The sequence below is a fragment of the Chrysoperla carnea genome, chromosome 2 (assembly GCF_905475395.1).
Source record: "Chrysoperla carnea chromosome 2, inChrCarn1.1, whole genome shotgun sequence".
Taxonomy (NCBI): domain Eukaryota; kingdom Metazoa; phylum Arthropoda; class Insecta; order Neuroptera; family Chrysopidae; genus Chrysoperla; species Chrysoperla carnea.
This window is the reverse complement of record NC_058338.1, coordinates 81864619-81888844: the sequence shown is the minus strand read 5'-3', so window position 1 is coordinate 81888844 and position 24226 is coordinate 81864619. Positions and strand designations below refer to the sequence as shown.

The window sequence follows — 24226 nt, the reverse complement described above, 5'->3', positions numbered from 1 at the left end:
GCATGCTGTACTTAAGCACTTTTGCCTTTCAGTACGTAGTTAATTTTAGTTGAATTATTAAATATGCAATTATTATTGCTATCAAGTGGTCATAGTGTCCGACAAATTTCCTGCTGCGTTTCTTCAGACCGATAGCGCTTAAATATGGCGTCATCGTACTCAGTTGAGAACACAGCAAAAAGACGGAGGGATATTTTTGGTAGCATCACTAATAGGAAGCCACTCACTAAATTTCAAGTATGAATCATTTTACAAAGCACCTTTTTTGTCATGTTCTGACATCAGATTGGGCCTAGTTCTTCGGGTTTCTTTAATGGGCAATTTAGATTTTAAACGGTAAGAGATAGAATAACACTTTAAATTAGAAAGTGCTCATAGGAAAACTAACATTTTTTATCTAAAGTCTACACAATTTTTATCCAAAATCGTCAGCTTTCGTAAGAAATGCGAATTAAAAATATGTCATTAATGCATTTAACCGAAATAGAAAACGCTAACTACAGAAAATTGTTTTAGCCAAAAGTTGTCAAGGGCAATAGAGGTCATTCGTCTATGTGTCCATGACTTTGACCTACAATAAACTTAAAGCGTATTTGCTTTCGATTAAATTTAATAATGACATATTTTTTTTACAAAAATTGTTAAGTTTTTTATGAGGATCAACTTTCAGTATAGCTAGTATAGATTAAAATGGCCCACCATGTATTTGGGAATAAGGAAATTAAATAATTCATCAAAACAAATGTTAGTTTTGAATTTTTTAATATATTCTTTTTTTTTTTTAATTCAAAAATTCTCAACTCAAAAATTACACTTTCTATATATTACAGTAATCCTAGCCTAAATGCTATATAGTAAATCGCATTTGGGGGGGGGGGGGCGACTTTTTCATTACGGTTAGGATGGTCAAAGATAAGTTTAAATTTGAAAAGGCGAGATGCTACTCCTTGGTAGCATCTCGCCTTTAGCAGACTTTAGCAGACCTTCTCTTGGGGGAAGGCCGCCTCTTGGTTTAAAGTTGTTTTTTTGCAATAACTGCTACTCTATTGATTTTAGCGAAAAAAATGCTGAAAGCATTTTTGTAGAGAATTCTCTAAAAAAAGGTTTTATAGGAATTGTATTTGTCTAAATAATTGTTTTCTATGACTCGTTGTTCTCGTGTCAGAGGTCGTCAAAGTTGCGCACTCCCAAACAAAGCGCATAAAGAGTTATTTAAAAGCAACTTATGCGCCTCTAAGCCATGAATATTTAATAGTAAAATATCCACATAATATGTTGCTTTTATGGAATTATTTATCGTAAAATTTCAAAATTATTTGTTTCAAATTTTGCACTAACTTTCTTTCTTTCGAGAATTTTATTTTCTACAAAAATTATCTCGGCTCTTTTTTCGCTAAAATTAATAGCGTAGCAGTTATGGCATAAAAGCAACTTTAAACCAATATAGCGGCCTTCCCCCAAAGGGGAGCATCCCGCCTTTTGAAATTTAAACTTATCTTTGATCATCTTAACCGTAACCAAAAAGTTGAGCTTCCCCCCAAAAATGCAATTTAAAAATTTAGGTTGAATGTACTAATACCAATTTTGAAATTATTTCAATTTCTATAATTGTATTTTTAATAAAGATTTAATAAATATTATATGTATAACAAAATTATACAAAAAAAAAATAAAAATAAAAATTTGTTTGTTTTTTTTTTTTTTTTTTTTAAATATAAATAAAAAACAAAAATAATGTTTTTTAGTATATGTTAAATAAAAATCGTGAATGTATTTCTATACTGTAATTCAAGTAAAATTTTTCCATTATTTGAGTTTAGTATAAACTATTTACTAAAATTTAAAATTATTTGAATTCATTTTGCAATTCGTGGTTATTTCAATAAGTTTCAATGGCTAATTGAACGGAAGTAACTTCAATTACAAAAGATGAATTAAATAAACTATGATAAAACAGTTCACAAATGACGACGAAATTTTAATTTGCTAAAAATTAAAAATACTATCAAATTTGTGTCGCTTCGTCGATATTTTTAATTAATTTTAAACATTTCACAATGTATATCGTCTGATTTGAGTTTTCATCTTAATGAAATATGTCCGTTTTTTGGAAAGGAGTAAAGATAAACACAATTTATCTTGGATAAGCGAGAAAATAATGACCGAAATGTATTACCAATTCTCGTAATTTTAGCTGTCATAAATCTCCGAAATATAAATTATATGAAAAAAATAAATCAATATAAGAAAAAGTGATTAAAATCGTGAATATGCGTGAAAACCCTCTGAATTGGATTACCTGCATGGTCATGCTATTTAATTTAGGAAATCTCTACAAGTGAAAATTAAAAACCTTTGATAAGAAACATTTTCTATACCTAGACTTCTATAACTGAGGCTCGATCTGCATCTTTATAAGAGAAAACGAAAAGTTTTTATTTTTCACTTCTCTTATTTGCGACATTATCTAATTTCTGCGGAGTAAGCCTTAAAAAATGTGTACAGTTGTTCCTCACATCGAACGATCTAAGTTATTAATTAATCGTTCTTTTGGGACGATTTAAGTCTGAATCGTTCGATTTTACTTATTGAGGTTTAGCAACAAACCATTAGATATCATTCTTGGAATTTTAAAACGAATTTTGCTATAATCTAAATTTAGAACGTAAGTCATAGAACTCGCTCAACATCTCTACAAATTAGGTATTTTAAAAAAAAACCTCCATAAGGGATAAAAACGATTTCTTGAACTCTTCCCTACCCACGACTGTATGTAAAAAGTTTATTTAAATAAATTTCGTCGTTATTTAATTTTACTATTTTTGATCAAAAATTTAAAATTTCTTTCATCGAAAATTAAATTGAGTTTATAAAAAATTAGTACAAATTTTTCCTAGTTTTAGAATAGGAAATTATTTGATTTATACGATTAAAATATACGTTACGGTGGGAAAAAATTTTCGATTTAAAAATATAATCTTAGATCACTCAAAAAAAATTATTCAAAAAATCTCGATACCTCTGCTATTTTACACAGATATATTACAGATCGAAAAGTTATTTGAATTACAGTACGAATTACAATACGATAATAAATGAAAATATATTACAATTCAAAAAATATTTACATAAATTATTGTTTTTTTATTTGGCCTTATCGTATGCCCGTGTATAAACTTAACACTGATCTAGTTTCCTTTTGAGAACGAACTTTTGAAAATACATTCCAAAATCGTAATGTTTCATCACCAGCACCTGTAACTATTGCTTCACCATCTGGTGATAATGCTAAGTATAGAACACGATACGAATGTCCTGTTAATTTTGCAACTTGTGCTAAACTTGGATATTTCCATACAAGTATTTGATTTTGTGAGTAACCATGTGTTGATACTAATTCTGAACTATGTTTTGACCATGCCAGATTACATACTTGTGAACCTAAAACATAAAAAAAACCAAAATTAAATCAAAATAAATTTTCACATAAATATAAAGGGAAAGAATTACTTCCTTCTTAAGTGTCCTCGAAACTCGTTTCTACACTCACTGAGTTTGATAAAGGATAGCGTCCGACCGAAAGAGAACTTTCTATCGAAACCGAATCTTTAATATCTGTCTCATTTTCGCCCGGAACCGAACATTTTAGACTTGATTTTAAATAAATGGATTTTTTTTGCAATTTACCCCCTGATATGAAAAAATCGTTAGAAAAAATCACAAACAATTTTTTGCTTCGGAATTTGATAAAACTTGGTAGGTAAGATAATAATAAGATAATAATAATAAATTAATAATAATAATAATAATAATAAATAATAATAATAATAATAATAGATAATTTTGAACCAAAAAATACAAAAATCGGATTCATTTTATGGTTGAATGTGTAACGCTTAGTGTAACGGACACATTATTCTGTTTACTATTAATTATCCAAGTAATTAATGGTATGTATGGCATGTGCTTGTTGCATTTACCATAACAAGATATTTTGTATAAATAATAGGGGATCTGACTAAATTTTTTTTATTACTTCAGGTGAAGAATTCTCACTTTACCAATAGAAAAATGAAGATAGTTTTTTAAAAATCTTAACTAGTATGCAAGATATAAACCTTTAAAATTCCTAATTAAACAAAGAGGAACATACCCACTAGTGACGTCAAACGTGGGTTTCGTCATAGAAATTACATATAAAACTATGTTTTTTTAAAGAGATTTGGCAACCTTTGAATGCAATATTTGATTGCTTATCACTTCTTCGTTTTTTAATCATTTTTAATTTCACTTTCAAATTTTGTCATGGTATTAAGTCTAGTTTTACATTTTTATGGGTAATATGGCAAATTTGACATCAGGATTATCCCCTATTCCCTTCTACGCTTACATCATACTGCTTATGTTATTTTTGACCGTCACCCAACAAACTTCATGGCTGAACTTTGAAAATATTTAAACTTTACCTGTATCGACACATTGCATTGGTTGACCAGTTAAAGTGTTCCAAAATCTTATACAACGATCTGCGGTTCCTCCACCGGATGCTAATAAACCATGATGATGCGGTGACCATGCGATTGCTTTTACAGCAGCCAAATGATCGGTGTAAGTTTGAACAGGCGATAATGATTGCATGTTCCAGACATACAATCGATTATCATTGCCACCCGATGCTAAGTATTGATTATCTGGTGACCATTTTAAACCACAAACTTCTTGACGATGTCCAACCAGCCTTCGTTCTGTTATTGTACCTAAAAAAAATACAGCATGTTAATGCAAATTCTTGTGGAAAAAAATGAGCTGCACATAAAAAGAGTGGTGGAATTGTTATCTAATGTAAAATTTTCTTTCCATAAAATATTTTAAACAAATCAATTATTTGACGATAAACTTAAAAACCTACTTGGTGTTCGAGTATCCCGTTGTAAAATAAGCCGATCACGGCTACCGGATGATAATACATCTCCATTCCATGCTAATGCTCCCACACGTGCTGAATGACCTTGTAATTTATTAACTTGTTTATTTACGGCCACATCCCAAACGGTAACATAACCATGATGAGTTCCAACAGCGACTAAATGTCCACGTTCACTCCACGCAACCGATGTAACCGCATTTCCATCACTTGATAAATCACATAAACGGGTTACCTAGAAAAAATAAAATATTAGTTCTAAAAGAACTTTACCATCGTAATTTAAAAAATTGAATTATACTCGGAAATGCTCAAGGTAAAAGGTAGACAGGCATTCCGAGAAGATTGGGAACGATAAAAGACCGCGTGAGGCTTAAAATAAGTAAAAGTAGAACTAAGCGCCCACTGAGATCATTTGAAAAATCTTATTTGTATATTCACAGGAGTGGACACAGAAAACTGCTGTCAAGGGAAAAAATTAAGAAACACAAAGGAAAACTATTGCAGATAATGCAATTTCAAGATATATTATATATTATCTAGTATTTTTAATCTCCGAACCAAAAAAAGGGCTGTTATAAGTTTGGCCGCTATGTGTGTGCGTGTCTGCCTGTCTGTCTGTTGCATCGGAGCGCCTAAACTTGGAACAACTAAAAAAAATAGGAGATCCTCAATTTTGGTTCAGTTTTCAGAGGGCTCTAAGGAAAAAGGTAATTTAAAAAAGAGTGTTTTGTAAATTAGTAAATTTCACTTGTGATGTCTAGCTTTGGAAATTCGAGGCTCTTTTTCCAAGAATAAGGCTTTTGAATGAAGTAAAAAGGGAAGCTGATACCGAGAAAGAACTTTCCTAAAAAATGGAAATGTTTTGTAGCGTTAATGAAAGGTTATATAGTAAAGCAAAAATCTCTGAGCTTCGAGTGTGAATCTTAACAGTTTTAAAACTTTGGACAATAATCTTTCATAAACGAGCAATGACGTAGTTATAACTTTGGACAAAAATTTTTCACAAACGAGCAATGACGTAGTTATAAGTGTCGTCTTTGTCGTAAATTGTCTGTACTCTTTTAAGAGCAATTCGATTCTGTAGCAAAGAATCTTGTTTAATTAAAAGGTGTTTAAGGCTGTTGTCACGCTATGGGCATAGTGTTGGAAAATTCTAAATTTTGTTTTCTTATTAAGGATATTATATCGCTATGGGCATAGTGTCAGAAAATTCTAAATTTTTTTTTCTTATTAACTTCCATAAAAGTTTTGAACTCGATTGAAAGCTCCGATAAGTTTTTAACAAGTTTTTTAATTCTAGAAAAAAACTGAACATTGATGTATTTGTTCTGAGTTTAAAAAAAAAAAAAAAAACAAAATTATTGACCGCTTCATTATTGAGATATAATATTATTAATTAATTTTATTGTTGAATAGAAACGGCTATAGTTGAGAGTGTTGGTAGTTGAAGAAAGATATCTATATTAACACTGCTCTTGCTATACAATATTTATTATGCGTGGTACATTAGAGTTAGAAATATTATTTGACTAAAAGCAATTATACTATTACCGTGCATATAGTCCAAATTTTTTTTTACAATATTTTATGGAGACAACAGCTTTAAAGATCTTTAGGTATTTTTAGAAAATATAATACTTACTTGACTAGTACAGGCTGACCATAAATATACACAACTTCCTAAACCAACACTTAATACATTTTGCATTGACCAATCGACTAAATTTAAATAGAAATCATCTTGCAGTTCTGGTGCATCTAGAACTTTAAAAGGTATTCGAGATATTTTTCTAGTAGCTTTGTGTGGTGATCGAAGTAATCGTTGACTGGATACACTAAGCGGTGATAATGAGTATGGTGTACATGCATCTTTTATGTATGAATCCTGAAACAAAAATAACATTCGTATATTATTATTCAATAATAAAAATAAAACATAAGAGGGTTATCACAAATGGCCTTGCTCTAGCACCTAAACCAAGGGAGACGTTCCGGGATTTCTCCCAAGATGTCTTTACAGAAATCTGAAATTATACGAATGGAGGCTTCATTGACCTCCATACAGGCAAGTGAGATCATGGTATCAAGATCCTCATGTTATAAAGATCATGTCCTGTCAAGAGGCCAACCACCCTTCAGTAAGTTTCAGACAGGCACAGTCAAATGGCCTAGCTATGCTTAACTACAGTTAAGTATAATATTCTTTAATTATTTATTCTACATTATTTCTTAAAATGATCGGAACATCAAATGAATTGGAAAGTATTGGTTTAACAAGAAAAATGAGTACCACAAAAGTTTTGTTGAGTTTTTTTTTCCCAAAAGGTTATGTTTAAAACTTTTTTCTCAGATTTTGGAATAATCAAAATGTTAATAAATAACAGTTTAAGAGGTGGAAAATATTTTTTTGATAGCTTAGTTGCTTGGCATATACGTTCAAAAAAAGGGATGTTATAAGTTTTACCGCTATGTGTGTCTGTCTGTGACATAGTAGTGCCTAAACTGAAGAACCGATTTTGATTTTTTTTGTTTCGTTTGAAAGGTAATTTAATGGGAAGTGTTCTTAGCTGTGTTTCATGTGCGAGATTAGTGTTCCGTACCCGGAACAAAAAAATAGGCGATCATCCTCAAAATCGGTTCAATTTGGAGAAGGGTCTAAGGAAAAAGGTAATTTAATGGAGTGTTCTAAGATACGTTTCAAGTGCAAGTTTAGGGTTCCGTGTCCGAAAAATTTCTCGGGGTTTTTTTAAATTTCACTTGTTTTTATTTTTTTGACAAGCCTAAATATCGTGTGAATATTTTATTTTTAAATAGTGTATGAGTCCCTTGTAGTGTAAGACAATATGACAATAATACAATGATAACATTATTTTGTTATCATTGTAATTAAAACCACGTTGTTTCATTACTAATTGAATAATGGACTGGCATTATTTTAGGCGTATTTATTTTTCATGTGTACTAATACCAAATATGTGCAGAAAATCATTAAACAAATTATTATTATTTTATAGTAGGAACAATTATTTTTATATTAGTCAATCTATTCACTGTTTTAAGGGCTTGAAATTGACAGTGCTTGCGGTTATCATTCCTTTGGACCTTAACACAAAAAAATTGATCCAAAGTGTCTTGGATCCACAAAGCATTAACAAGTCTTCATCTTAACTAACAAATAAACCATTTATTCCGAAAAAAACTTCAAAATTAGGCATTAGAAATTAATTTTTTTTTTTTTAAATTAGGGCCGTAAAAGTTATATATTTTGAGGCCTCATAAACTCATTTTCACTATATATTTTATATGGCAATAATGAAGACTTTACTTGTAAGGCCGAAGACTGTGGCCTGTCAAATAGATGGGAGTAAAATTTGCGTTTAACGAAATGGGCTCAACGGGGTAGGTTTAGCGAGATGGGTTAAGCGGGCAGGCTAAGCATTGTATAGGTATTAATGAATTGGAGTTACGTTTCCACAGGACAACGTCTGTCGGGTCCTATAGTATATTATAAATGTGAAAGTAAGGTTGTTACTTTGTTTATGATGCTTTCCCGTAAAAACTACTGAATGTATTTTATTGAAACTTTACAAAAAAATAGCTCATACATCAGATAGCTTTAACTTTACAATTTATAAAGATATATATTTTTTTTAAATTAATAAATTTAGTCTGACATTTCACTGTGCCATCTATGAGTGCCATTCTGAACCATAAAGTTTTCTTTAAAATTGGTAAAAATACAATTCATGGCCATCTGTACATATATTTTGTACCTGTTTAAAACAATCCTTATCCCTATTTCGAGTGTTATGAAAGGGAGATAAGTGAGAATAAGGAAGGTGAAGGCCATAACACGGTGGTGCTTTACCAGACTCTACTTTTATACCCAGCGAAGCGGACGGGTATCAAGCTAGTAAATAAATAAAAGATTCTATCAATTATTGATTGTTTTACGTGATAGGACCATTAATTATTTTAAAATAAAAAATAAAAACTGTAACTGTTCAATGTAATAGTGAACATTTTTTTTAATTCGACCACCAAGGTGGAAGAAAGTAATCCCACAAGCGCTTTCAGTTAAAATTCTTATACACACTATCAAAATTATGTTTCTGTACATTAATTTTTTTTAAGATTTTGTAAATGTGTTTGGAATAAACTTTTGAAAGAAAGAAATTGTACAAATTGTAAAATTTTCTATTTTTAAAATGAATAAAATAAGTTTCTATCAGGAAATTAAAAACTCATTCACTATAATAAAAAAATAAATGGTTTAAAAATCATCATTAGCTCGGCACATTATTAGAGATAGATGTAAGGGTGTCTACAATGCTGATGACTGATAAATACCAACCTTAATTATTATTTCAGTATTAATTAGTCATTCAATAGACAAAAGGGGGCGACAGACGTTTTATATAATGATTTTTGCTAATTATTACGATAAAAGGGAACTTAGTTAACATTTATGAATTTTTTTTGAATATATAATTACAAAATTATGAATTATTAAATAATTTTCACTTAATACAATATTTTGTATACCTTTTTTGAACTAATAATAATTTATTTTTAAATATGATAAGATAATTATTTAATATTATTATCAGGCGACAAATATATTTACTATGGCACCATTTTGTATCATTGTAAAATAAATTAAAAATAATCATTTTATTTTAATGGAAGCTAAATGATTTTTTTTTTGTCAAAGTATTCAATATTTTAAATTATTTTAATGAATGTTTAGTGTTTTTCTAATTAGTAACAATGTCTGCCAGAAACATTTAGTTGTTATAAATGTTTGGAAATTTAGAGCCTACCGATTTAAAAAAAAGTCCAATTATTTTCCTAATTTTGAAGTCTAATTGTGATCAATAATTTACCATTAACGTGATAAGTTTTCGTTAATTATAATATTTATTTTTGAGAATTTCTCGATTAATGTTAAGAAAAGAACTTTTTGTAAGAAGCAAAATTGTAAAAAATAATATGAAATATATATCAAGGTATATTAAATTTAGTCTCAAGTTTGTAACGCTTAGAAATATTGATGATATGAACAAAATGTGGTACAGGTGTTCATAAAAATCACCTAATTAGTCCATTTCTGTTTGTCCGTCTGTCTGTCTGTCCTTCAACGCAATAACTCAAAAACGAATAAAGATATCAAGTTGAAATTTTTATAGCGTTCTCAGGATGTATAAAGTGAGTTTGAGTTCGTAAATGAACTACTACATAGGTCAATTGGGACTTGGATCCGTATGACCCATCTTGTAAACCGTTAGGGATAGAACAAAAGTTTAAATGTAAAAAATGTTCCTTATAAAAAAATAAACAGCTTTTGCTCAAAACATTTTTTCGTAAACATCCAAAACTATAACAGATGGATTTGAAAATTTCTAGATAGCTGTCATGTGATATAAATTGGGTGGTTTTCAGTAATTTCTAATTTATTAAAAATAATGCAAGCAATAATGACATTCAACATTATCAATACTGGATATCTCAACAATTTACTCAGTCAATTATTTATTTTCAATTGTTTTTTTCCTAAATTAGGAAATTAAATTTTATTTAAAAACGTATTTTCCGAAATCTATACAAAAATTTGATTTTTGCAATGGACCGATTTTAAAAATTATTTTACCTTTAGAAAACTACAATATCAGCGAGTAACATGAGCCGTATTTTATTTTTTTTTAAATTAGGTTTCGATCTAATGTTGAAATTGCCCAGCGAAGCAGGTGGGAAACTGCTAGTATTAAATAAAATAATTATTATCTTATCAAATTATTATTTTATAAATTGACAATAACCTTTATTAAGGTGTAATCTATATTTTTATTTTAATAATTAACCTTTATACAGAGCAGTGATCTCCTTAAAATTGCTTTTTCGCTTAAAAAATATACAAATAATTTCGACTTTTTTCCTTGAAAATAACCCGTTCGCACACGGCTTAGTTTAAGGAAAAGATCCGATTATTTTTTTGAAATTGACCCATTTCAACTATAATTTTATCATAAATATCACATGAAAAATTGATTAACTTCGAAATATTAGTGAAAAATTGAAATTTATCTCGTTGTTTAATCTCTAGAAAAAGATAAATGCATGGTTTAAATTTAAAGGAATTTTCAGGGAATGGATTCGACATCAAGATAAACATTTCCAAACAAATTTAGTGAAGAAAAATGCATGATTTAAATTTAAAGAATTTTTCATGGAATGGTCTCGACATCAAGAAAAAAATTTTTCAAAAAAATTTAGTGAACATTAAAAGTTTTTTCAAAGACCCTGACAATCAACTGTGGAAGACACTTGAAACATCTAGCATAAAATTTTCATTTAAATACAAAATTAATGTGCAAATTCGCTGTTAAAGTATGCGGAAATAGCCAATAATTTCAAAAGTATATTGCACGAATTTTTTTAGAATGATAATAGTCAGAAGCAAATCACCAAACCAAATTTACAAAGAAATATATCAATGCAAAATTAAAGAGATTACCATCAAATCTTTCATAGCCCATAATTATCAAGGGCTCACGGTGAATGAATATTGAATAAATTATGTACCCTAATTAATTATCCCTTTTGCTACGTTTCAACGCAATTATATTATAATTTATGTACTATTATCGGTCATATGAAAATTAATGAATCTTATAAATATACTATTTAGATAATAAAGGGTCTATCTCTACAATAATAGGGCACCAGTAGATTCGACCTGTAGCTTTTTGATGTTAAAAATTGCGATTCGTAAGTATTCATTCCATTCATTCATTATTATTCTTACAGGATAAATTTATTTTTATAAATACAGATATAAAGGATGTACGAGCATCAAGGCAATTTTAAATAAAAAGCTTAATTTTTTTATATTTGTTGAATAAATCTACCCAATTTTGATTAAATTTTTGCATATGGCTAATTTTTTTTTAATAGGTTTCTTTTATTGTAAAAAATACAGAAAAGTAGTTTTGGTTTCGGGTGCGGTACGATCCGCGCGAACTTCTGCAAGAGGTTTTACCTCAACATTGTTTTCTTTGGTGACGTTTTCTTGAATATTTCTGCTTCTATTGCTCGAATTAAGACGAATAAAAAAAGAATTGTTTATTAAGAATTACTGCATAGGCCTAGCCATCGAACCCTGGACCTCAAAGAAAAATATAACCTCAAAGTCTCAAGAAAACCGCTGTAAACTCATATTTTCAACTTTCTCTGATAAATTTTCGAAAAATGAAGAAATTGAGTTGAAATTCTGGAAGAGGATGTTACTTATGATTATAAAAAAGGGTGGTAAATTTGAGCCCGATACATAACCTCCATTTTGAGAAAAACGAAAATTTTAACAGCAGAAAATTTATCGTACGATTCAGACAAATCATCGGACTTTTAACCCCAGAGTCCTTTTAAGCCTGAACCAAAAAAGGCATGTTATAAGTATAACCGCTATGTGTGTGTACCGACACACATCGGATTTAATGAAGTGCTCTTAGCTATGTTTCAAGTGTGAGTTTATTGTTCTGTACCCGGAAAAACTAAAAAATAGGCGATGATCCTCAAAATCGATTCAGTTTGGAGAAGACTAAGGAAAGAAGTAATTAATTGAAGAGTGCTCTAAGATATAATTCAAGTGCGATTTTTGGGTTTCGTATTCGGAAAATTTGTCGGGGTTTTTTAAATTTTGTAAATTTCACTTTCTGTAAAAATGAAAGCCTGAGAGTATTTTACTGCAAATTAAAAAAAAAAATTAAAATAATTTTATTACTGATTATTTATGTTTTGCACATGGTACTGACAGATCCGGTACTGACATTTTTCTAGTAAATACAAAAATTTATTACTTATGATAGAAAAAAAAAAAAAATTAATGTACCACTGCTAAGGAACTTTTTCTTAGATTTTTTCTTTATGCTCTATAGTATACTGTTTGTAAACCATACCGTTAGCCATCTATATTATATGAAGTAAGAAGTATAAAACAAAGAGAGATTGTATATGTGTGTACATGCACCCAACCGGTTAGACCCATCAATTGAAGGTTTACATATACAATACCAATCACACCCAGTAACACATAACCATAACACACAATACACATTCCCTCTTTGTTTTATACATGAAAACGTCCATAAAAACTCTTCTTACTTCTTTTATATGGCAAACAAGATAGCTTACAATCGGTATACGGTCTATACATAATCTAAAATATTTTGTTTTTCTGGTGCAATAGTTTTGGGATACCCAGTATATTATCAAAAAAATCTGTCGATTAAAAATTGTACCCCCTAATTCTAAAAACCTTTTATTGTTGAATTTGCATGCTATTTCCTACATGAATACCATAAGTAACGAGCGGCAATGCTTGATGTATTATTTATTTTGTAATTCATATTTATTATTATCATAATAAACTTATGTTTTAATTTAATTTTTTTTTTCACAATGTAAATTTTTTTAAATAAATATTCAATATATTTTAATTATTATGTCAATTGTTCTTTGGTCGGGTTGCAAACCTCATCAATTTATTTCGATTCTTATGCAAATATCAAACACAAAATTATAATAAATAATACTGTTAATGCTGAATTTACATAATTAATAAAATAATAAAAATTTTATTATATATTTAGTTCAAAAAAAAAATTATATATATTTTACACATTTGGTTTGTACAGTTTTTAATAAAAACAAATTGACATATTTTTAATTCACAACGTCCGATATCATAATGAAAAATTTACTTTCAACGCGGGCTACTTTTGTCCAAACACAAAAATACGAAAAATAAAAATTAAATATCAATTTTTTTAAAAGTAAACATGAAAATTTTAAATTGAATGCTTTCTTGTCAAAAAACTTAAATTAAATTTTAAACCTTTTTTAAACTTTCAAAATCGCGGGCATCCAATTTGGTGACGTAATATCATTATACGAAATAACACAAATAAGTTTGACAGATATATTCATAGACAACTAATTATAATAAATATAAATATTTATTATCTATGGATATATTATACCCAGCTGTCTATGGTTCATACCGATATGACATCACATCATGGCTTGTCCGCGTTTTAGGTCACGTGATATACAGTTTAAAAATTACGATTTTTAATTTTAATATTTTAAAAGAAAAATGTGCTTATATGACTCGAAATCAGAATATTTATAAGTATATTTTTTTGCATAAATTTTAACTTTTTCCAAATTTCATAATTTTTTTTTTCACTACCGAAAGTACCCTATTATTTTCACTTAAACCTACTTTATTTTTATATCAACTAATCCATATATATACATTTTTGGATCATATAAAGGTCATAAAATAATAAATGTTTGGACATAACAAAATGACATTGCTATGCAAGCATTTCTAAAAAGAAATGTGATAATTTGAAATGATAATTAAAAATTTATTGTGTTCTGTTTCTGCAAAGACTAAATAAAAGTTGCAATTTTTTTAAGAAAAGATAAGAAGGCACATATATATTGTCCAAAATAGAACATTTTAACTGATATTTTTTTTTTTATGTTTACAATTTTCGCATAAAATTTTTTTATCAATATTGCATTTTGTGGTATCACTGACAAAAAAAAAAATATAATAATTTATTATATTTGCTTAAAATTTAGATTAAAAATTGGCTTATTTAAAAATAAAATATTGAATATTTAGTACCGGTTTTCTAGTTGAAAAAAGTTGTAACAACTCCTATGGTAACAAAAAAATCGGAAGCAGTTAATTTCTGCCCGCATTATTAACGGATGTCACAAATCGAGCATCTGAAACGATCTGATTCTTTCTTCATTAGGACAGTTCTTTCAATATTAAATCATGTGTATAAAACGTAATGATCTTAACTTTACTGATTTACTTGAATAAATTATACCACAATTTGTAATAAATACCTAAAGAAATACATAGAAATTTCGAATGTAAATAATAAATGTTTGCAAATATTTTGAGCTTAAATGCTTAAGTTATCTATAACAATATAGTATTTGCTAATTAAAATATTTGACTCAGCTCATTGCCAAGGACATTCCCGAAAATGAGTATGAAATATTTGAGACTTGCGTGTCAAATTTTGAGCGTGGACTCTATAGAACTTAGAAAAATTAGACGAAAATTAAAAGTAATATTTTTCGATATATGCCATAGTTTTTGAAATATTGATTTCTAAAGATTTAGAGAAACTCACTTATAAAAAAATTGCACACAAATGCAATTCATTTTATCACTTTAAATGTATTTTATGGAAAAACAAGTGCCGTTTGTTATAATTTTCTTTATAGGAAAATATTTGGCATGCTTTTAACTAATGAATATTAGTTTTCCAAGTTTTCCAAAAGAAGACTACCCTTGTTACATAATAAAGCATACATTTACGTTAACACTTAAAGGCTATTAAAAAATTTAAATTTATTAAAATTTAAAGAAGATCCTAAAAAAATTCAGAAAACTTTTAATTTTTAACTTAATTTTAAATATTTTTTTTTTAATTTTCATCGACTAGTTTTGGAGAAATCTATGAAAACATCTCATCCATCTACCGTTTTTCCATAAGACCAATGTTAAATATGCCTACTTTTGAAGTCATTTATCTATCTATTTAAATAATCGGGCAACATCTCCCTAAAATTTTCAGAATTGATTTAGATTTAGTCAAACTTCATATAAAAAAACAAGCCTTTTATCCAAAATTGCCCTGGCGCTCGTACATCTCTAATCAAATATGTAACTTTATTTTTTTAATTATCTTCCTCTAGAACGATAATTGATTATCCAGAAAGTAAAATAAGTAATTGATAAAAAATGATTCATTTCAAAAAAAATAATCAAATTTATTTGATTTATTTATTAGAGTTAAAATGTCATTAGAAATGCAAATTATTTATTTAAGATATAATTTTTGTTATCAAAAATACCTATTTGTGATATCCGGAAATTATGGAAAGTACAAAAATATATTCTTTTTGATCATATCAATACAATTCTAGTTCAAACTTGCACATATGATTCAGAAAAATTACAAATTAAGAAATATTTTCTTTTACAAAGTTAAAGTAACAATGTATCTCTACCTAGCCCGAGGGACAGCAACCGTTTTGTTAAATGATCAATCCATACTTGAAACTTCGTAAGTGGCTTCCACTTGGCGAGTCTACAAAACTTTCGCTGTACCGCTTTTTTCGAAAGTGTTGCGTTTTCAAATGAAAATGATAACGTCATATTTAAGCTATCGGCCTGAAAAAACGCAGCAGGGAATTTATCGGATACTATGACTACTTAAGATGGGGGGAGGTATCATTGAATTGATTTTTCGACCGCCAACTTTACGGATTCCAGTATTCCACCACCTTAGAAACTTGAATCTTTTAAAAATTTATAAATATTTAAGTATTAAATTATAAAAATTTTATATTTTTTAGTAATATTTTGGCTTTACAAGTTGATGATATACAGGAAGTTTCATATATACATGAGAGGAGAATAAATTTGCCTGCTAGAATTGTATGCTAAATTCCGTTTTGTCATGGTGGATGCATAATATTGGATAATCTGACCTCGTAGTTTTCAATTAGAATCAACTTTTCTTAATAAATATTGTCGATATTGTAAAAAATGAAAATACTTTATTCTTAGACAAATTGTCGACATTTTTCGACAATCCTCGTTCGACTACGAATAAAAAAATTGATATCTGATGACTTAATATTGCATTCTAGGCCATGCAGGACTTTTTCAAGAATTAGAGGAGGCTATAAAGCGGTGTTTTTTACTTTTGAGCCCAGTGAAACGAGCGGGTATCAAGCTAGTATAAGATATATTGCGTCAATATTATTGATTGTGCGAAGCCAACATATTGAAATATACAAAAATTTGAACTTTCAAGTACTAAATTCTTGATTTATGTAATTCTTTATCCATAACACATATTCAGATAATAATTAATAATTCTTTACGTGATTAAATACTACATATTTATAACTTAATAAATATGGTAAAACATACAATATTTGTACACACATAACGGTACTATATTGTAACAATACTGAATTATTCTTATCTAATTAATAATAATAATAATAAAAATTTGTGTGATTGCACCCGTCCGTTTCGTTGTCAATGTAAATTGATGGATTTTTTTTTTTTGGTATATAACACAAAAAAATGTTTCGAAAGTTTCTTAGTACATCATTTCTACATCAAACTTATATTTACACTAATTTTAATAAAGTGTTAATTATATTTTATTTGTGAAATCATAGCTCACTCACAGCTGATAATAGAAAATACCAAAAATAAAAAAAATTAGTTTGAAACATTTACATAACCTCCATATATAGATTTTATAACATCGAAATCCACATAGATACCCCACTTAACATGGTTCTTCGAATTTCATTTTTTTTCTTTTTTCCAATATGACGTCTGGTGGTTAACATGTCGAACTTTCATTACTGCCACATTTTCAGTGACACTCGCAAAATTAAGAATTATCAAGATCGGTCCACGCGTTTAGTCTTTTGTAACCAGTCTGGATAAAAAATATAAATAGAACCAATGATAATTAATTGGCAAATACACAAAAACGTATTTTCATTCAATTTCGAAAACAAGTGAAATGTACAAAACTTAAACAACGCCCGACGAATGTATCGGATACGGAACCCTAATTACGCACTTAGAATCTTTATCTTTCAAAAAAACAATCAAAATAGGTTCATCCGCTAGGAGCTACGATGCCACAGACAGGCAGACATAAACACACCGGTCAAACATATATCATGCCTCTTTTTGTTTCGGGGGTTAAAAATGCCCTCAAAATTTTACGAGGCAGATTTATCTTTTAATCGCGAAATTCTCGGTTTTGAAACTTCAACAGAAATATCCATTTTGAGCATTCCTGAATTTATTACAATAATTCGATATTTACTTCCAGGACCTGCTTTGAAGTCACAAACTTTAACCTATATATTTTTTGATAGGTTAGCTAAAAACGATCAATTACCCATCATAGATTAAAATGGCCCACTCTGTATTAATCTATTGGAACTTTAATATGAGAAGTAACCAAAAATTGGAGTTTCAGAATGGATCATCAAGCTACCAGACGCGTTTTGATTTTCGATTTTTTTTCAGTGAATATTTGAATAAACTAAATTTATAATATATTAAAATTACTATTTATTCTCTTGGTATATTCATGGTAGAACTAGACAAGGTATGCTCTTATGCCGGTAGGAGTAGGATGGGAACATTCTCTCACTCTCTCGCACGGTACCCAGTCACCGCCATATTGCTTATTTGTTTATATAGTTCAGTAAAATAATACATTGTGGTATGCAAAAGGTCGGGTAGTTTTGATTTTTGGATATGTTGTTAGTGTTGAGCCCATGACTTAAAATCCAAGTTTTCCACCTCGGGGTGCCAAGGCGCGCCGCGGGGCGCGCCACTTTTTAATGAAATATCGAAAATTTGACCATTCCTAAGTGAAATCTCGCGAACGGTTTATTTTAGAGAAAATATTATTTTAATAAATTAAAGGGTAATAAATTTGTGACAGTTTAAGCCCAACACCAGGTTTGTAGCGTAAATAATGGCTGAAATACAAACCTTCAAAATAAACCAATTTTTCAAAGATTTGTGAAAATCGTGATTTTTTAAAAATATTTCCACAATATAATTGTTTAAATCAAACGCCGTATAAATTAATTGTGTATGTTAGTTTATTTGCTATAAAAGAATAAAAGAAAGTATTAATAAAATTATGAAAGAAAGAATGAAAAGTGTGTTTGTAGGAGTTATATATTAACATTTTTTTATCAATGAATGTCCTATTTAGTTAAAACAATACAGTAAACTTTGGAAGTATTTGTTACAAATAACGATAACAGTATCTATTTAAAGTTTTCGCATTTTTGATGGTCCAGGATGGAAATGCTCAAGCTCTGCCTGATGCTCCTTGTTCTCTTCATCCAGTGGAAAATTTAACTCTCCTATATCTTCATGTTTAGAGTTATTTATTGACGCCAGCATGTCGTCTTCGTCTTCAAAGCTCCCCTCAAACGGATTTATTTCCGAAACGTTTTCGCAAGATTCTCCTAGAGAACAGGTGCATAGAGAAGAACATATAAGACCAGCTTTACGGCAACCACATGAGTTCTTGCACGCTTTCTTACAATTGCAAGATATCATTTTAAGAAGGGATTCAGGAGCTGCATCTCTGTCCATTTTGAGGGGAGAGAGCCCAAATCTGGTAGATACCCAGCCCCATTCAAGAGGGTTTTTCTCTTGACCTAGCCACTTCTGTATCTTAAAAATGATACTTTTAAGCAATAACCATGCACGAACATTCAGATCATTTTAAACAACAAATCTGACAATAACATGACAATATAATTAATTTGTTTTTACTAAACTACTAACACTCAGCTGATCAATTAATAATGCAGGTTTACCAACCTATATCATTGATCCCAATTATCTTAGTTAATTTATTTTGAAGATCTATAATTCAGCCATTATTTACGCTACAAACCTGGTGTTGGGCTTAAACTGTCACAAATTTATTACCCTTTAATTTATTAAAATAATATTTTCTCTAAAATAAACCGTTCGCGAGATTTCACTTAGGAATGGTCAAATTTTCGATATTTCATTAAAAAGTGGCGCGCCCCGCGGCACGCCTTGGCACCCCGAGGTGGAAAACTTGGATTTTAAGTCATGGGCTCAACACTAACAACATATCCAAAAATCAAAACTACCCGACCTTTTGCACAGCAACCCCATATTTTCTGGATTAATAGTATAGCTGAGTAGGTTTTGTATACATTTTCAGATCATACCGATCAAGGAGTGTATTTCGACGTATTTTGACCCGCTCAATTCGAATTTTCAGCTTGCTCATCGTTCAGAATAGGGGGAAGGGGGAATTTGTTATAAACAAATTAATTGTTTATACGGCCATAGCTCCTAAACTATTGAAAATTTAGTAAAAAAAATTTGTACATTTTATTCAACATGATAAAGCAAATATTTCTTTTTTTATTCGTCTTGATAGGACCAATAGAACCGGAGATATTGTAAACAAAAATGATATTGCAGAGGATCGATGTGAAGCGCTTGGTTTGAAACGGCCGTAGATTGACCAATTAATAATATTTGTGTACTTTAAGGCATTCATTTTAAAGGTATGATGAGTCTATATTTTAATCCCACATAATTATATATGAGAAAATTGAAAATTTGTTCTAGTATAGTTTAGAATGTTTTTGTAGGCACTCAGCGCCTATACTATTCCTATCGAGCTGTCAAGTTGGTCAATGCTTTGTTTACACATTTGCAATGTCAAGTTGTCATAAAAATTTAAAAAATCTGAGGCGGAAAAAGTTTATTAATAATTAATTATTCATTAATTTTAAGGAACTTTTTCACACAAGGATTGTTCACACAAACGTATTGACGTTTTTTACAGCATTTGAATCAGGAAGCGGGAACAAGCTAAGATGGCGTCGACTGGGTACGTGCGCGAACTGAACCAAAACTCGTTCTCCATCAAGCATACCTTGTCTTATTCTACCAAGGGTATATTTAGAATCTCAAAATTCCCCGATATAACCAAGGTAAAAATCATACCTCCTTATTACTAGTTTATACATGGATGTAAAAAATATATGAATAATATGAAATAAGACAGACATAAATATAAATATTTAAAATAAATTTACATTAAATAGTTAATTAGAATATAATATTATTTAGCATCTGATTTTTGTTTTGAAGGATTATTATTTACCCCTGTTCTACCGTATCCCCGTCCCCGTCCCCGACCCCGTCTATCGTTCGTTTCAATTTCAACAATATAGTGTTAATTTGCTGATTTTTTATTTGGTAAATATTCACGAATTTGAATAGTTTTGTGCTTTGAACTTTACTAAGAGTGGATTGTACTCGAATGTGTTTATTTTATATTTATTTATGTAAATGGAAAAACATCTGTCGTAATTTTTTGTTTATGTAACCGTGAATACTCGAAAAAGATGACTAGGCTAAACGTCATTCGGTCGTTAGTTGCCAATTTTTTTCGATTAAGAGGGCATTTTTATTGGAATCCCTAATATGAATTTAAAAAAAGTATGGAATCTTTCCTCGATGCATGATTTACCAATAGGAGTAGGCTGCAGCCTATGGCGCGGCGGAAAATTTTAGGGGGCGGAAGATTTAGGTCAAAATTTTTGTTTGTCTAATAGACATTTACAACAATATTATATTATAAAAACAGAACAATTATATTATATTTACAGTATACGGCATACCGAATACTCCTACATCTATAGAGGGTATTAACTTAAGTTTGTTACATATGGAAAACTTTTTTAACTTCCCAGAGGAAGTTAATGTAATGGGGCCGATTTTGAAAATCTCCAGTTTTACATATTTCCGCGGTTTCCGCATTATCCGAATCAAACCTTTTCAATGTGATGTGTGTGTGTGTAGGATTCTTTCGCCTGAATTATCTCGCGAACCAGATATGCCGTTAACACGTGACTAAGCTTATTCGACACTTAATAGCGTATTTAAGAACTGAAAGAGTTTTCAGCAGAATTAGTTGGGCCGCTTTTTAATGGTAAAACTGGCAAAACTGAATAAACAGAATCTGGAAAGAGGATAAAACACATCATTTATCCAAGATAATGATCGTTCTAGCATAACCTGCAATACATGTTTGAAGAATAATCTATGAAGGCTAACAGTACCACACCGACTATGTACTGCCAATTTATTATTATTAGGTTTACGAAATAAAGTTATTCTTTATAAAAATATCTGCTTTCGAAAATATTATCATTTAGCTATCCCCTCTTGACATCGAATGTACAGGGTACACCACAAATTGAAAAAGTTCGACAGGAATATTATTGGTCGTTTGGAAATGTAGACCATTTAGAACAGATAATAACGGAAACGGTTCAAAAAAAACACTCCCGAGATATGTAGGAGTGTATTTAAAGAATTTTGTAAAATAACAATTTACATTTATGGAAAGCGAAGGTGGTTGAGGCAAAACGAACTGAAGATAACTGTTTTTACATATTTCAACTATAATAATTCTTCTAATACTTTCCGATCAACCTTAAGATCAGGAATCTGCTGTTTACTATACGTCCGTGATTGAATCACCAATCTCTTCCAACAACCAAGATCCAAAAATTCAACTTTTACGTTAAGAAAATTCGGGGACAAAAACCTTAAGGATGTATGAGCATGACAACAATGTTTGATTTAAAGGCTCAAAATTTGTTTGTAGGTAGTCTTTTACTCAAAGAATATGTGGTTAAAATTTCAGCTTAAGTATTCGTGCAAATTTTTAAGAAAAAAGTCATTAAAAATCGATATAAAATACATTGGCTCTTATGGAGGAATCTCAAAAAACGACATATTTTGGAAGTTTTTGATAATTTTCATTTGGAATGAATGAAAACAAATTAAAAAAAAACTTTTTAATAGAAAGTAAACATATTAGCAATGAATTAGAAAAGAAAAAAACTAAGTGTCACCGTCCATATAAGGGATGTAAGAGCAGGGTAGATTAAGGGTTGAAATTATTTTTATCTTATTTTCAACTTTGATGATGAATTTTGTTATAACTTCATGAATGTGTCTTGGTTTTCGAAATATCGAAAGCTAAATAATTAAACAAAATTTTCAATTTTCGATATTTTGAAAATTAAGCCAGATATCGAAAAATTTTATTCTTACTTTTCGTCTTATATCGTCAAGTAATAACATAAATTTATCATCAAAATTGAAAATATCTATTTTTAAATTTGTGCCCCCACTACCATGCTCATACATCCTTAACAGTCGGACAAACACCTTAAAAATCCACGTTTTTTCCTAAACCAAAGCCATGCTTCTGTGATTTTATAGACCGTGTTTAGGGTCAATTGAACCCAAATCCAATGATAAACAGTAGTTATATTATTTAATGAATATTTTTTAATAATCGTAATCTCTCTATTAAATATTTGCAAAATTATGAGTAACACCTTGAATAAGATTTCAACTTTTGCCAAGATTATAAATGAATTTCTACTAAACAAGTGTATAAGTAAATATTGCGCTGCTTATCATTTTGGTGTTATCTTCATTTTTATACAATGGATATTAAAAGGTATCTACAACGTTAGACACAATGCCATTTCATACTTAACTCAATTAATAAATAATTCTTTAATATGATAAAATATTTATTCAATATAACGTATTTTATTATCAAAGTGGTGTAAAATTTATTTAAAAAAATTGTCAACTGAAACACCTAAACGGAAATTACATAATACTACAAACAAACTTCAAGGAAAACTATTTATAGTAACTTTGTGACACGTACAAAATCGCCCTGAAAAATTGTCGATTGTGATGAAAAAGAGCCACATACCCTTCGTATAATAACGTATTCGTTGTGTGCGTAGTCCTAGCAGGGGCAATAAAATCGATGCCAGCGCTTCCAGTGAAAAATTTTGGCGATAAAGAAGGCTGTTATGACTAATTTTCAATTCTTTACATGTTAATGATATAGAAAAACACTAATTAATTAAACTTAATGCGTTAAAAATTATTTACAAATATTATTCACAAATATTATTTTTCAAATGTAAAATATCATAATTATTTATTTAAATTTGTGAGACAATAATATTAAATTTTCAATGTAAGTCATAAATGCAATCCATACAATTATGCATCCATACAATTCTATAATTAAAGTAGTGTATCGTTACCATGGAAAGGCCTCCAATAAAACTCACGCACGGTGCGAATATGCTCACATGCATTCTTAGCTAATAATTTCGCTCGATGAAATTTTTCTTATACAAGCACTATTGTGCTTTATACGGTAAATGACTGATATCGAACTAGCCACATTACCCATAAAAATTTAAAGTAGACTTAAAACTATAACAAAAATTGAAACTTAAATTGAAAAAAAAGTAAAAACAAACAATTGAATGAGTTAATTGTTGAAATACCATGTATAGACAGTGTTAATTACGCAATCGTTTGTTTTTATACTTCATGTAAGTAAAGAAAGATAGTCACTCTTACACACAAATCAATAAGAGTATCCTCTCACTTCATCTTTGGATATAGTATATGCTATAACAAACAAACACATACATAATATATGTAAGGTATACATTTAAAAAATGTACAATATCTGTATACATACTATAAAATGTTTCTTCTAACATAATTTATGCCCTCACGGA

General features: G+C 29.3%; 1 protein-coding gene across 1 annotated transcript in view; it reads right to left on the bottom strand.

Moving 5' to 3' along the window:
- Positions 1–2878: 2878 nt before the first annotated feature.
- The window catches only part of LOC123291949 (fizzy-related protein homolog), a 31142-nt gene continuing 9794 nt past the window's right edge, over positions 2879–24226 (bottom strand). The window contains exons 2-5 of the mRNA XM_044872416.1: positions 6570–6812; positions 4910–5159; positions 4467–4757; positions 2879–3441 (exon numbers count right to left, since the gene is read on the bottom strand). Coding sequence (XP_044728351.1) covers positions 3155–3441; positions 4467–4757; positions 4910–5159; positions 6570–6812 — 1071 coding nt within the window. The 3' untranslated portion in view covers positions 2879–3154. The remainder of the gene's footprint in view (positions 3442–4466; positions 4758–4909; positions 5160–6569; positions 6813–24226) is intronic.